The sequence below is a fragment of the Branchiostoma belcheri genome, unplaced genomic scaffold (assembly GCF_001625305.1).
Source record: "Branchiostoma belcheri isolate BF01 breed outbred unplaced genomic scaffold, Haploidv18h27 scaffold4, whole genome shotgun sequence".
NCBI lineage: Eukaryota > Metazoa > Chordata > Leptocardii > Amphioxiformes > Branchiostomatidae > Branchiostoma > Branchiostoma belcheri.
The window spans coordinates 7,752,843-7,767,813 of NW_017804020.1; the positions used below are offsets into that span (position 1 = coordinate 7,752,843).

Consider the following 14,971-nt stretch of genomic DNA (forward strand, 5'->3'; position numbering starts at 1 on the left):
CTGTGTACTGCAAACAGTGGTGCCAGGAAAAGTTCACATGTACTTCAGTCATGGCGTCAGCGTTTAATTACTAGTCTTGTAGGGGTGAATATGAATATGACGTGCTCCATTTAATTTATGATTTTTGTGAAACCTGGGTTTGGACTACATGTAAGGGATATGTTTTAAGAAAGCTCATTATGAATTCAGGAGTCATAACAAAAGCCACCAGGGGGCCCAAAATCTAATCATTTCTAGGTCTCACCAAGACCTACCCAGCTACCAAGTTTCATGACAATGCATATCAAGCTTCTTGAGTTATGCTGTTCACAGACAGACAAACAGACGGACAAACGCTACTGAAAACATAACCTTCTTGGCGAAGGTAATAAAGTACTACATGTACAAGGAGTTATGCTTCAGGATGAATTTCTCGACAACTCTTAAAGGCAGCTGAAGACAGCCTATGTATGTACGTGTGTAGTTTACCAAATGCTACCCTAATAAAGTATTACTCAGTGCAGGAGTTCTCACCATTAGAGTCTGTGTACTGCAAACAGTGGTGCCAGGAAAAGTTCACATGTACTTCAGTCATGGTGTCAGCCTGCGTTTAATTACTAGTCTTGTAGGGGTGAATACAAATATGACGTGCTCTATTATGACTTTTGCGCAACCTGGGTTTGGACTACATGTAAGGGATATGTTCTAAGAAAGCTTATTATGAATTCAGGAGTCATAACAAATAAAGAACTGCATGTACAACGAGTTATGCTTCACGATGAATTTTTTCGACAACTCTTAAAGGCAGCTGAAGACAGCCTATGTATGTACGTATGTAGTTTATCAAATGCTACCCTATTACTCAGTGCAGGAGGTCTCACCATTACTTGGGTATTAGGGCCTGTGTACTGCAAACAGTGGTGCCAAGAAAAAGTTCACATGTACTTCAGTCATGGTGTCAGCCTGCGTTTAATTACTAGTCTAACTTGTAGGAGTGAATATGTGCGCCATTGCACAATCTACCATCATGTGGGGTCGTGTGGCATAACGGTAGAGTGTTCAACTCAGAAACAACAGGTCCCGGGTTCAAATCCTGCCTGATGCTACCGATCTTGTGCCCCTGGGAAAGGCATTTTACACGACTTTAACTCAGGTGGAAAGGAGTACCTAGCTATGGTTAGGGACGTCTCTCGGATAGGACGTTAAATGGAGGTCCCATGTTTGGGGAGAGCCACACCCCACGCATGTTAAAGAACCTACCGCACTTATCGAAAAGAGTAGGGGACCTTCCCGGTATAAGTGGTTCAAACCTTACAGTCCGGTCTTACGCAGCTTGTACGTACATGTACAAAACTAGTGTGTTATACTTAAAAGAGGCGGTTTACCAATTATCGGAAACAAACTACCAGATACGAAAAGTTTTAAAGAAAAATTAATGATTAATGTGCTACATGGAGTTACACTTCACTGTGAATTTCTTGACAACTATTAATGTTGAATGAACATGGCTGGCTACGATTATCAGCAAACTAAAATGGCTCGCTACGCCACACAGAAAAAGGCATGCAGACGCTCTGTGAGGTTCCCACAGTTGAGTGACTTTGGTGAGCCACAGCTCATTATTGTCAGTTGGGATGGAGAGGTTACAGATGCCTGGTGGGAAATATCACCACTGTCTCGTCCAATATTCGTGGGGCATAACGGTAGAGTGTTTAGCTCAGACCCAAGAGTTCCCGGGTTCGAATCCTGCCCGATGTCACCAATCTTGTGCCCTTGGGAAAGGCACTTTACACGACTTTCCTCACTTCACTCAGATGTAAATGAGTACCTGTCTGACCTAGCTTCGGTTAGGGACGTTCCTCGGATAGGACGTTAAATGGAGGTCCCCTGTTTGGGAGAGCCACACCCCATGCACGTTAAAGAACCCAACGCACTTATCGAAAAGAGTCCGGTGTTACGCAGCTTGTACTGTACTTACATGTACAAAACTGGTGTGTCACGCCTAAAAAAAGGCGGTTTTCCAGTTGTGTGCAACAAAGAAGCAAAATATTGAGGACATTTCAGTCTGCATGTACAGTTCACCGTGGCTCCAAATTAATTTTTGGGAGTTGCCTAAAAAAATTAAGTGCACTCAGACAGTGATAACATAATTTATTAAGATAAAATAAAATAAAAGCTACTTATATATTGCCACTCTTTAGAATCTGAAATTCTCACCAGTAACTTCAAAAAGATATACGAGTGATCCAAAAGGTTTTTATCATGTTTTTTGACACTTAAATGCTGTATAGGTACTATTTACAAGAATAGTACCTTTAACTTAAACGTACGTAACCCTACACAAGTAGCCAGGTGCATCTGTGCACCCATGGCTTCTCTGAAAAATTATAATCTTAGGTGCACATCTACAATTTTGGGTGCTCAAAATGTAACACATGTATATACGTAGCACAGTGTATTTTGAGCCCTGATATGTATATACAGTCATGTAGTATATTCATCAAGTGCTTATCAGCACATGCTGTTCTTTGGTACACTCAATATTGCTTCAAGAGTTGCCAATCCATATTCAAGGCCATTTAATGCAAACACCACCTCTTATCCTGATTACCCAAACACCAATATTATTGAAAATAAAAATCCTCCAACCGTTCCATTTCAACTTTGATCATTTAATCGATTTGTATTGTACTTATATTGTATTGCTTCTGTATTGATTGAATTTGTATGTACTTTGTATGTATATTGCTATTGTATAATATTGAATTGAATTTGTGAGTGAGTGAAGTCTTGGTAGTTCTTGAGTGAGTGAAGTAATTGTATTTTGATATGCCTTGTATTTATGCACTTAGGTGTCAGTGGTAGCCGCTACCAGCCTTGTTGCTGCCTGGTTGCCACTGCCTGGTTATGCACTGTTGCATTTAAATAAACAAACAAACAAACAAACAAACAAACAAACAAACAAACGATCATGATGCCATGTGTCTGACCTTCTGTATCTTGCCACAGGTGAAAGAGCTCACCGCCCAGTGGATGAACAAGTGGAAGGAGACATACGATATCATGAAGGTAAGTGGGTCAAAGGTGATCTGCTTAATGAACGTTAGACAATGTCGATGAAAGTTAGACATCCAGGTAATAAGATTCGCCATAAAGCAGTAACTGTTACTAATTTAAAAGCAATTCTTCTCTGGTCTCTCAGTCACTGACGAAAGCTAGTGCATGCTAGCTGAAAAGTTTCCAAAATCATATCCAGTTGCTTGAGTAACTGCTTTTTGGCAAACTTTAGACATTCAAGTTCATATTTGCACTGACACTGCCACCCATGGTTTTATCTGCAAATCTAAACAGTAAACAATAAAAGAATAACGTCAATCTAACTTGCAATCGAATCCCTAACCTAAACTTGAAATAACTCATAATTGATGTCAGACACTCACTCTACAGTAACTGTTATACGTGTTTCGTAAATTATCTTTGAGCAAAATTGTTCTAGAATTTTTTGTTGAACAAGCAAATTTTAACATGTTGTATTGTTGTAACGATCATAACAGTTATCTACATTTCTATCCTTTTGCACATGTACCCACAAGGGTCACCCACTTGGTCCAGCAGGCATAGGGAGGGTGTCCAAAAGATCAAAACATATGTTATTCTTTACTGTAAATGTATAATCCTTTTTAGACCTCTGTAAATAGCCTCACAATTCAGCCCTCCATGGCTGCCAGGAGGCATTAATGATGCAAATTAGCACCTGATTTGCATAATTGTCATCTGATTATGTCAAGCATCACTTCAGCTACCTACATACCAAAAATCACGACAATCCGTCAAGCGGTTCTTGAGTTATCATCCTTCGAAAATTTTTCAACAAATGCTCCTGCAGTTCCAGAACAAGCCGCTAGGGGGCCCAAACTCATGTCACTTCTTCTCTACGCCAAGAACTTAATCTACCAACTAAAATTTGTGACCCTAGCATGTCCAGATCGTGTCTGAGATATCAAAACCGGAAGTTCTGCTGTAGTACCAACAAAAGCCGCCAGGGGGCCCAAAATCTAATCATTTCTAGCTCTCATCAAGACCTACATGTACCTACATACCATGACAATGCATACTAAGCTTCTTGAGTTATGCTGTTCACAGACAGGCAGACAAACAGACACAAACTGACAAACGCTACTGAAAACATAACCTTCTTGGCGAAGGTAATAAACCAGTCAACTACACTCAATCTACAAACTACTACTACTATATACTACTACGTGAGCCCATCAGGAATGTGGCTAAGCCGCTTGGACCAATTTGTCATCCGCAGAACTACTGTTTGTCACTATATCGAATCCCTTCCCCAACGGCAACAATGGGTAATTGGCCTTCGCTTCAGGAAATGAACAAAGGTTAATGGAAATAGACGGAATAAAAGTTTCCCGTTTCTCTCCCAGCCTTCCCACGAGAAAACAGCTGTCGCAATCGTCTGCCCGACGTACGCTGGCATCTTTGAAGAAATGTCGGGATATCTTTCGTTAAACAGGTGTAGGAGTTGTACCACTTTTTCTGTGGACTCCAGATGGAAGGATCCCTCTCATCTGATACAATTGCCCCTCTGGCATTCCATTCTCATGACCTAGTCTGATAACGTGCATAAAATGTTTACCTGCCTTCTGACATATCGCATAGCAGCAGAGAGTCTAGACAAACTGAACTTGGCATTGCCGGTAGGTGGACCAGGGTTTCCCTTTCAAAATATTTTGATGGTCGGTGCCAAGACCTCCCATGGGATGGACAAGTGGTGGGAACATCATTAAGCACATTGTAGCACCCTCCCACTTAGGTAACAGCTAACATACTCCAGATGGCACCTGCAAGTAGTGCTGTGTACAAATGTACCTAAAACCACATTTAGGTTCAGGTCCAGATTCAAGTCCAGAGGTTTAGCTTCAGTTCCGGACTCGCAAGTCTGGACCTAAACCCATGGCATATACATGTACATGTACAAAATTGCATGTTGCCAACCTTACAATGTTGTTTGGGCAAAACTTGGAGGCTGACACTTGATGATGCACGCTGGCAATGTTTCTTCGTTTTACAAAACAGCTTAAACAATCTATAACAGATTTTAGGTGCTTTGGAAAGAAAAGGGGTATGTGGCATGTTTCCTTTGTAATAAGTCTGGAATTGGTTCTTGACTTTTAGGTTTTTTACCTCCATGAAAATGGAGATATTGTTTTTGGCGCGTCTGTGTGTCTGTCTGAGTGTGTGTTTGTGTTTCTGCACATTTGTAGTCAGCATAACTTCAGAACGCCTTTATGGATTGTGATGATATTTGGTATGCCGGTAAGTCTTAGGAAGACGAAAGTCAAGGTCAACTAGAAAGGCCAACATTTGCTTCGGAGCAAATGTAATATTTCACTCCATCTCCCTCCCCATCAAAAATAGAAGATTCTGAATAAATCATACTGCAATCATACAAGGACAAGCTTTTTGAATCTCGACAGATATTTACAAAAATGGCACTTGGCCATTATCTCCCTTTTTTTTACAAAGATACAACGACAAGCACTTTAAATCTCGACAGCTTTACTTTACACTTATCTCAATTTCAAAGTTACATATTGCAGGTATCTAAATACTACTAATGACGAAATTGCAACTACTACTAACGGTAGCAAAATTTTCACGGTCTGAGAAACATGGACATGTTCACGGAACTATATATTCACGGTGGTGACAGTTGCAGGAAAAAGAAAGTCCAGGAATTATTTCCTAACTGTAAAGATAAGTTCACGGTACAGAGGTGACAGTGAAAACCGTGAACATTGACCTCCTGCTTGCGTTACGTTTCGGTACAGTGAAAAAAAAATCGGGAATTACAGTAATCAATTTACAGAGTATGTTTGCTTAGTTTCCAGATGTTTTGTATGAATGTCGTAAACTTAGTTTTAAATTAACGAAAACCGATGCGCGCACAGATGCCATCCATACAATCAAATCAACATGGCCTTATTAACAATCACATAAACTATGAAGCCATACATTGAATAAGCTATACATATAATATGATTATCATAACCTTTATTTTTAAAATCATGCCAGTGAGCTAATTGCATGTACAGAGTGAAGAAAGTAAAGTAAAGTAAAGCAGTACAATTTCTGTACTAAGCTATGATAGTACTCCATATGATTCGTCCTCATCGTCATCATTCAATGTGGTCTATCTCTTGCTACTAGTGACTGGTAATACCTCTGTAGATTCTTCACACTGGCAGAGTACCGTACTCATTCTCTCTTGTCAGCTCCATACTTTTGTGACAACATCAAAGTGATTTTGGTTTGTATGTTGGAAAAATACAAAAGACTAACATTCTAAGTTATTGACATTCTTGAGTAAGAACAATCAGTTTTTGAATGTTAAAAGCAAAACAACGAAAATTAAAAAAAAATAGTTGAAATTGTTAAAATGCAGGATTGTTAAGATTGTTAAAACTGATAAAATTGTTAAAACTGATAAAATTGTTAAAAATGATAAAATTGTTTAAAATGTTAATATCCGATGCACTGGGGTTCGAACTCACAATTTCTGGGATTGCCGTCTGGCGCGTTACCAACCGAGCTAACTCGTTGCGATACACATCACTCACTGCATTGTATGTCATATAAAGTAAACAGCATGGCGGTATCGATCGCCTCAAGCCACCAAGACTTTCAACTATTAACTACGGGGTTTCCTTCTTTATCAGGTTTGCTTTTGAACCACCTTGATGTTACTTAACTATCAACCCGGCTAGCAGAAGCCGCCGGCTCCTTTGATATTACAGCCGCTCCCTGTCCAATCTTGTTTACACGCCGGGCGCAGGTCATTGACCTCCAACTTGCGTTGTTCCAACAGAGAAGAGCAAAATGTCTGGCTCCCGCAGAACGTACCGCACTCTCCCGCTGGACGTACCGCACTCTCCCGCAGAACGTATCGCACTCTCCCGGAGGACGTCCCGCACTCTCCCGAGGGAAGTCCCGCACAGCGTCCTGCACTCTCCCGCAGAACGGCCTGTGCTGTACCTACCAAAACACTTGAGTTCATACTGTCAAAATGGAATGGCTTTGAACAGGTGTTAATTGAGTTAATCCAATCAAATCCAACAGCCAATCAGCAAGAAGAAAAGATTAGGCTGCGTCAGGTTCATGCTTGCATGCCCATATTTGGGCCCGCCCCCGAATTCCTTTCTTATTACGTCACGCGCGTACGCCCCACAGTACTTTCCTATGGGAACAGCTAAAAACGCAAATAAAACGATTGTAAAAGCTTGTATCAAAAAAATAAAAAACGCCTAGGGGTATTTACCCACTCTACCTTTATACGAAATTCCAGGTCGTTTGGCCCAAAAATGAAGGAATTGAATCAATTTAAAGAAATGGCAGGAGGAGAAGAAGAAGGAGGAGGAGAATCATCAGTAAAAACAGTATTTCCCTCCATACTTAAGTATGGAGTGAAATAAATATGGGCCTCCTGGTGGATGACCTTGGTACTGCAGCAGAACTTCCGGTTTTTGTATCTTTTGTCCTGAACATGCTATGGTCTTGAATTCTTCTTGACAGATAGCTTTTCCTGTCAGGAATAAGTGGTGTGGGTTTGGTCCCCCTAGCAGCTTGTTCTGGAACTGCAGGGGACTTTCGGGCAAAATCTTTGAAAGCCAATAAGTCCAGATAGGAACAATGTATTTTCATCATTTTTGGTACGTAGGTATCTGAACGTATTCTTTTTCAAAGGAAAAAATTGATGTACAAAATGTACGTACTTATCGTATGCTCGTGTGCATAGTACCAACTTTTTGCACCGTCATGTTTTTGCTTGCATGTACATCTGGTCTTCATGCTGGAAACACCTGTTGATTAGGACCCCCTACACTGTGATTTAGCCCCTACACTGTCATTTAACCAGCATTGGGGTCTTTTTTGGGGGCAGAGCCTTCATAAAACTTTTTAAAAATGAAAATATAACTTTAGAATGGACTCCGATATTTTTAAGTCTGCTATAACATAGGGGAAAACAAGATCTGTCCCCCATTTATAAGCAGGAAATAGTGTCTTGGGGTTACTACATGTAGTTACAAATTTTTTTTTTTGGGGGGGGGGAATTCAGACCCCTATTGTGGTCATGTTTTGGGGACTCGATGCACAACTTGTGCCGCAGAAAGTTGCCCTTCTGTACCCGACCCCTACGCTGTGAAAAACACCTGTTTTTTTGACATACAGGAGCAGACCCTGGCCCTGAGGAAGGAGGGATACGGGGTGGTACTGGACTCAGAACTCCCACACCTCATCGGCATCGATGATGACCTGCTCAGTACAGGAATCACACTCTACAGGCTTAAGGTCAGGACATCATGTTATACATGTACCACAGATAATTGTACACCTATGCTTATTGTATCAGGGTTCGAAATGCTGGGTGCATGTGCACCTTAGTGAAGTTAGTGCACCCAAAATGTGCACCCAATTTTTTTCTGTGGGTGCACTGGTGCACCCAAATATTTTTGCTATTTTTGTACTTATGTACATGTTAAATGTTTAATAGTATTATAATGTAATACAAGATGTAATACAAACTTGACCTACAAGTGTAAGTAAAAAATAAAATCTTTGTTAGCTCCCATTTCAGATTCAAACTCAGAAGAGGAGCAATAAGAATTAGGTTTCATTTTATATGGTGCACCCAAAAAATATTTTGTGCACCCAGTTTTTAGGTTGGGCGCACCAGTGCACCTATTTCCAAAAATGAATTTTGAGCCCTGTATATAGTACATGTATGTGGATCAGCGGATCGGTTCGTACCGGTGGTAGGGGATCGCACTAGACACGTTTGACCAGGGACGTCAATGGTCGTCTACATGTATCATCGTCAGTCTAAAGTGAGCCTAACTCCTGACCATGGTGTGGGGAAGGGTAGGCATGCCCATAGCCAGGATTTTGAATTGGGGGGTTCTTCTCACTGCTTGAGGGGACCTCGAGCGCCGTAGGCGCGAATTTCCTAGGGGGTTCGGGGGGTATGCTCCCCCGGAAAATATTGAAAAATGAACCTTCTAAAATGGCATTTCGTGTATTTTTGAGAGGATCTCCAAGAAAAAATCAGAGATAAATTTTTATTCAATGACAAAGGGAGCAGTTTTTCTACGATTCCAGTCCATCTTTTCAAGAAAAATCTTGGACCTTTACATGAAAAGTGGACCAAAAAGTGGACCTTTACATAAAAAGTGGACCAAAAAGTGGACCTTTGAGCCTTGTGGGGGGGTTCTTCCGAAATGGTAGGTGAGATCAGAAGGCCTTGGACGGCTATGTGTGATGGGGGCTTTACTTTAGCTTGCCCCTGTACATGTACATGTACCTCTCTTATGTAATGCATTCTTAGACTGTAGCAGCTTCCTGTGGTACAACAGCTAGAAGGCATGAGAACCGCTCTAATTGTCTCTGTGGCTTTGAAGCAGACCACCTCTGTGTGCGCTCGTACGTCAACAGCCCAACAATTGAGGCCTTGTAGACCGTCTTATCTCCTCTATCAACATTACCATTGAATTCCTGAAATAGGTGACAGTTCTGAAATCCAGGTCAGAACAGATGTCTTTTCTCCGCAGCTGCTAAAGTTGACAAGCGTTATCCTTGGAAAAGCAGTCAGCATGGAGGCTGTTACTGTGTAACAGTAGTTTGTATTTCTTCGCCATATAACCGTCAACGTCTAATATCTCACAATGTCATGGCTTACAGTCTAAAAATTGGAAGAATCGCCCGGTGCTGTACAGTACAGTATATGATAATTATCATTATGTACATTTATTGTACAATATGTGATAATTATCATTATGTACATGTACAGTATAATTATCGTTTATAATGTACATGTACAGTATGTGATAAATATATAATACAACACGGGGTATTCCATATCGCCCGAGGTACCAGCCCGACCGCGCGTCGGATCGCCCGACGGCCGAAGGCCGGAGGGAGATCCGATCCGCGGGAGGGCTGGGACCGAGGGTGATGCGGAATACACCGTGTTGTATTTTATTTATGTCATACCCACCCAAGAAAACACGCCTTTCAATGCAAAATGAGCAGAAAGTTGGTGTCCCTAAACCGAAAAAGTGCAACAACATCAATTCCAACGTCCGAATTTTGCATTCGAATTTTCAAAAGCGTTGCACGCGGTTAGGGCGAAACGCGTTCAAATCGTTCTATGGAACATTTGGAAGCCCCGGGCCGTACGCGTTAAGAACCCCCGGGCCGTACCGCTAGTTATCACACGGGCCGAAACACCCGTATCGAACGTAATCGCGGCCCAGGTAGGACATAATTATCATTATGTACATGTACAGTATGTGATAATTATCGTTATGTACATGTACAGTATGTGATAATTATCGTTATGTACAGTATGTGATAATTATCGTTATGTACATGTACAGTATGTGATAATTATCGCTATGTACATGTACAGCATGTGATAATTATCGCTATGTACATGTACAGCATGTGATAATTATCGTTATGTACATGTACAATATGTGATAATTATCGTTATGTACATGTACAGTATGTGATAATTATCGTTATGTACATGTACATGTACAGCTGTGATAATTATCGTTATGTACATGTATGTGATAATTATCGTTATGTACAGTATGTGATAATTATCATTATGTACATGTACAATATGTGATAATTATCGTTATGTACATGTACATGTACATGTACAGCATGTGATAATTATCGTTATGTACATGTACAGTATGTGATAATTATTGTTATGTACAGTATGTGATAATTATCGTTATGTACATGTACAATATGTGATAATTATCGTTATATACATGATGTACAGTATGTGATAATTATCGTTATGTACAAAATGTACATGTACAGTATGTGATAATTATCGTTATGTACATGTACATAGTTATCCAAAACATGTGATAATTATTATTTCTTATTGCCTTTTCCTTCAGGAGGGAAAGACCCTGATTGGCAGAGAGGATGCCAACCCCAAACCTGATATAAGTAAGAAAGACATGCAACATTACATGATGACTTTAAGACTACTTTTGCTACAATAATGTATGAAAAGTGCTTAAAAAGGTCTTACCTGTATTTTCAAACAGATTTACATGACTTGCATAATGTAACACATTGGAGTTGTGAAATACTTATTATTTAGTTACAACATACATAAAATAGAATGGTCTTGATTGTCTTGCAGTGTCATTAAGCATTATCTTATCAGGTTGTTTATGTTAAAGATGAAATCTTAATAGTTGATGTGTGACATGTGGGTGTGAATCAGAAGACAGCCACTTTCCTCAGTAGGGCCACACCAATTCAATTTGTTGGTTCTCGGATTTGCCTCTTCATTTTTTTCTGATTTGCAAAAAGAAAAAGAAAGATTCTGAAAAATACTCATATTTTGCCCCAAACAGTTGAGGAAAGACCTTTTCTTCCTAGTTGTTACTGTTTTTCCATCAATCAATGCAGTGGTTTTAAGTTCAAAATTCATTGTTTAGATATTAATCCAGCCTTTTGTGTTGACTTCATGGCTCCTATCATTATAGCATTTAGGGCTATATTAGGATGCCTTGACCTGTTTTTATTTTTTTTGCCCTAACGCTTCATGTTTTTTCTGAAATAAGCTGAAATAAGCAGAGAACCAACAAATTAAATTGGTGTGACATAAGGGTTGATTGTGTTTACTGCCTGCTCAGTAAAGGTGTGTTTTTCCCTTGTGTAATCCGATAGTCTTGTGGGGCGTGGACTTGGAGAGTAATCACTGTGAGATTGAGAACAGCAATGGCAAGGTCACCCTGCTACCCAACAACAACGCCCTCTGTTCCGTCAATGGGGATATTGTCAACCAGCCAACTCCGCTTAACCAAGGTACAAACATCACCCACACTGTAACCACACACTAACCTCCGTGTCTCTTCCTGTTTTGTCTGGAACTTTCATGTAGTAGGATTTGCACCTCAGGCTCTTGTTGCATTCCAAGACATGTTATTGCAAACATGTTTGGATCAAATTTTGGAATACAATCATGTGCAGAATAGTGCATTCTGCCTTTAAGTATTCCAAGTCATATTTTGGAATGGAACACGTTTTGGAATTCGACATGCATCCAATGTCATGTTATTCCAAAACATGTTTTGGAATGGACAGTGTTTTAGAAACAAACACCAACAGATTTTTGTGCACAAAAACAAATAGTCAAGCCTACATTGTAAAATGTATAATTTTGGTCTCGTTGTTTTTAGGGAAAAAGGGTTGCAAGGTTGTTATACATTTTGTATATTATAGCTATATACTATTATTATTAGGTCAATATTAGTTTATTACTCTTAGACTATTGTTATATTGCTATAGGTATGAACTATCAAAAACTTGTCTTCACTCTATTTGCATATCAATTAATAGTTCATCGTTATAAATTTGTTGAGATGAAGACAGTTGATGATTCCTAAAATGTCTGATAGTTTCCAAAATTATATCCAGTTTCTTGAGTATTTTGTGGCGTATTACTATAATTATACATTTGTAGGTATATTGTTATCACATTCTCTATCTGGTTTATCATCAATATAGGACTGGTAATGGAGATGTATATGATTGTGAGAACATGTCACTAGGGCTGTGTACCGGTCCAGGTGGACCGGTACGGACTGGAAAAATAGTATCAGTCTGGTCCGAAAAAAAACAAAACGTCGGTGGACCAGTTTTTCGGACCGGAACAAAAATTTATACTTGATCACTACACACAAGGAGGCCTGCCAGGAAAATGAACATCCAGCATTAAAATAAAGAGATTATGACGTTTTGTCCCAAGTTCAGTAAGCGTGGGTCACTAAGAGGGTGACTGAGGACTAGTGAGAAGTGAGATAGGAAACCTAGTTATATCATCCATGGTTATATTGAATGATACAGGACAAATTGTCAACACTTTATTCATGTTTCTGTCATTATTGAAGAATTTCAGTTAGAAGAACATGTGACGCGCGTGAATTTTCAGGTACAGGTACAGGTCCGGACCTCTGTACCTGTACCTGTACCTGATGTTACGAAAAGGTACGCAGCCCTTCATGTCACCATGTAACTTTGTTGTCTGTCCAGGTGCTGTGATCCTGCTGGGCAGGACCAACATGTTCAGGTTCAACCATCCTGCAGAGGCAGCCAAGCTCAGGGCAGAGAGAAAGGTCAGAGGACATACCAGCACTTATAATAAAAACATCCAGGGCTCGAAACACTTTGTTTCTGCATATAGTCAAATCTGTCCAAGCCGGCCACCCAGGGGACCAAAGAAAAGTGGTCACCTTGGACAGGTGGTCTCCTTGAAGAGGGTCACTTCACAATGTGACTGAGGCATAAATTGTTTCCAAGTCGAGATGTTTTATTGTCAAATGCTGTAAGCATCTTCAGTTCAGTGGTGAATGCATGGGGGGAGGGTGGCACATGGGATTTACGTCGAACAAAAACATCATCCAGCAGTCAAGGAAAACTGTCTGGTTTCTCCATGATTTCTCATTAGTTATCATCAATAATCAACATGATCGAAAATGATGTGGTCACCATGGGCAGGTATCGGTCAATGCTTTACGCTTGCATCAGTGGGGAAAATTTTTGGGACCGAGAAAAAGCGGTCACCATGGACAGGTGGCCTGCTTGAAGAGGTGGTCTCCATGGCAGGGTTGACTGTACTTGCACTGGTGCAGGTAACATTGAAAATTACTCGCACCAGACAAACTTTACCTTAAAAAATATTAATGGCTCATCTTGGGGCTTGTTTTGCGCTGTTTTAAATGCCCAAAGTTTTGAAATACTGATGCAAAATGTGTCAATGTGTACAGTATGCCTTATTCAGAATATTTCCAGATTTGCTGTCCTGAAAGTGCATTGGATGCCTTTAAATGTCACATGTATGCTGCTCTGTTGCCTTCTTAAGAGAGCAACTTCTAAAGACTAAAGTGCTCTCTCTTTGCTGTATTGTGCCACAAGGATGAATTCTCAATTGTAACTACTTCTTGCCGCTCTGTGACACGGTGAAGGTGATAAGGGTGCAGTCCCAAACATGGGATATTGTCATTGTACATGTAGTTTCCAGGCTGGTTGATACATGTGTGTTGTACCCTTCTGTTGACAGTCGTTGACCCCAGCTGACACCTATCCTGATCTGAAGATGAGCCACTCCATGACTGACCTGTCAGCTATAGATGAGAACCTTAACCCTGCCATGCTCTTCAACCCTGGGTAAGATACATGTAGAACGTTAACTCTGTCTTTTAACTAGAAACTTAAGGTAACATTTGCAAAGCAAATGCATAAAGTTTACCTAACTCATTAGTTTGTAGGAAAGTCTCTTTGCTCTCTGATTTGATGTTTCTTACATTTTTTAATCAATTAGTAATCAGGGGATATTTAATTTATATTTTTTTTACAGAATGGAGTTGGAAAGAAAGCATAGAATACAGCTGGAAAAACTGGAAGAAAAAAGGTAACTTAAGGCTGTGACAACATCAAAAGTCACTACTGTCTTTATTATTCAAGCTAATGCCTACTTGACTGCTGTTATTTGCCTGAATAGTTGTCTTACGTACATATAGTTTCAACTTAGGCCATGTTGATTTGATTATATGGATGACATCCGCGCGCGCATGAATTTTCGGCCGTTTCCAAAAAAAAAAAAAGTTTTCAATCATACTGTAAATCGTGCAAAAACAGTTGGTAAACGAGCAAAAATATACCGTAAGTTGCAAGGAGAACATTTAGAAACGATACCAATGTCGTAGAATGCCAAAATCAAAGGAAAAAAGACAAAAATGTAAAGAAATGAATTCGAAGAGTAGATTATTTGCCATAACATATTCTGTGCCATTTGTTCAACCTTCATGACCACGTAGATTTCATAGTGAAAGCAACTTTTTTTTTTTGCAAAACTTTTTTTTTATTCGCACGCGCGCATCAG

The 14,971-nt window shown here is 40.0% G+C and overlaps 1 protein-coding gene across 4 annotated transcripts in view; it reads left to right on the forward strand.

Annotated features, from left to right (window-relative positions):
• Positions 1 to 14,971, forward strand: part of LOC109477093 (kinesin-like protein KIF16B) — a 105,152-nt gene that overhangs the window by 44,398 nt on the left and 45,783 nt on the right. For all 4 annotated transcript variants that reach the window (XM_019778135.1, XM_019778139.1, XM_019778137.1 and 1 more), the window contains exons 16-22: positions 2,989 to 3,048; positions 8,227 to 8,346; positions 10,974 to 11,025; positions 11,758 to 11,895; positions 13,123 to 13,205; positions 14,150 to 14,256; positions 14,447 to 14,500. In XM_019778135.1, coding sequence (XP_019633694.1) covers positions 2,989 to 3,048; positions 8,227 to 8,346; positions 10,974 to 11,025; positions 11,758 to 11,895; positions 13,123 to 13,205; positions 14,150 to 14,256; positions 14,447 to 14,500 — 614 coding nt within the window. The remainder of the gene's footprint in view (positions 1 to 2,988; positions 3,049 to 8,226; positions 8,347 to 10,973; positions 11,026 to 11,757; positions 11,896 to 13,122; positions 13,206 to 14,149; positions 14,257 to 14,446; positions 14,501 to 14,971) is intronic.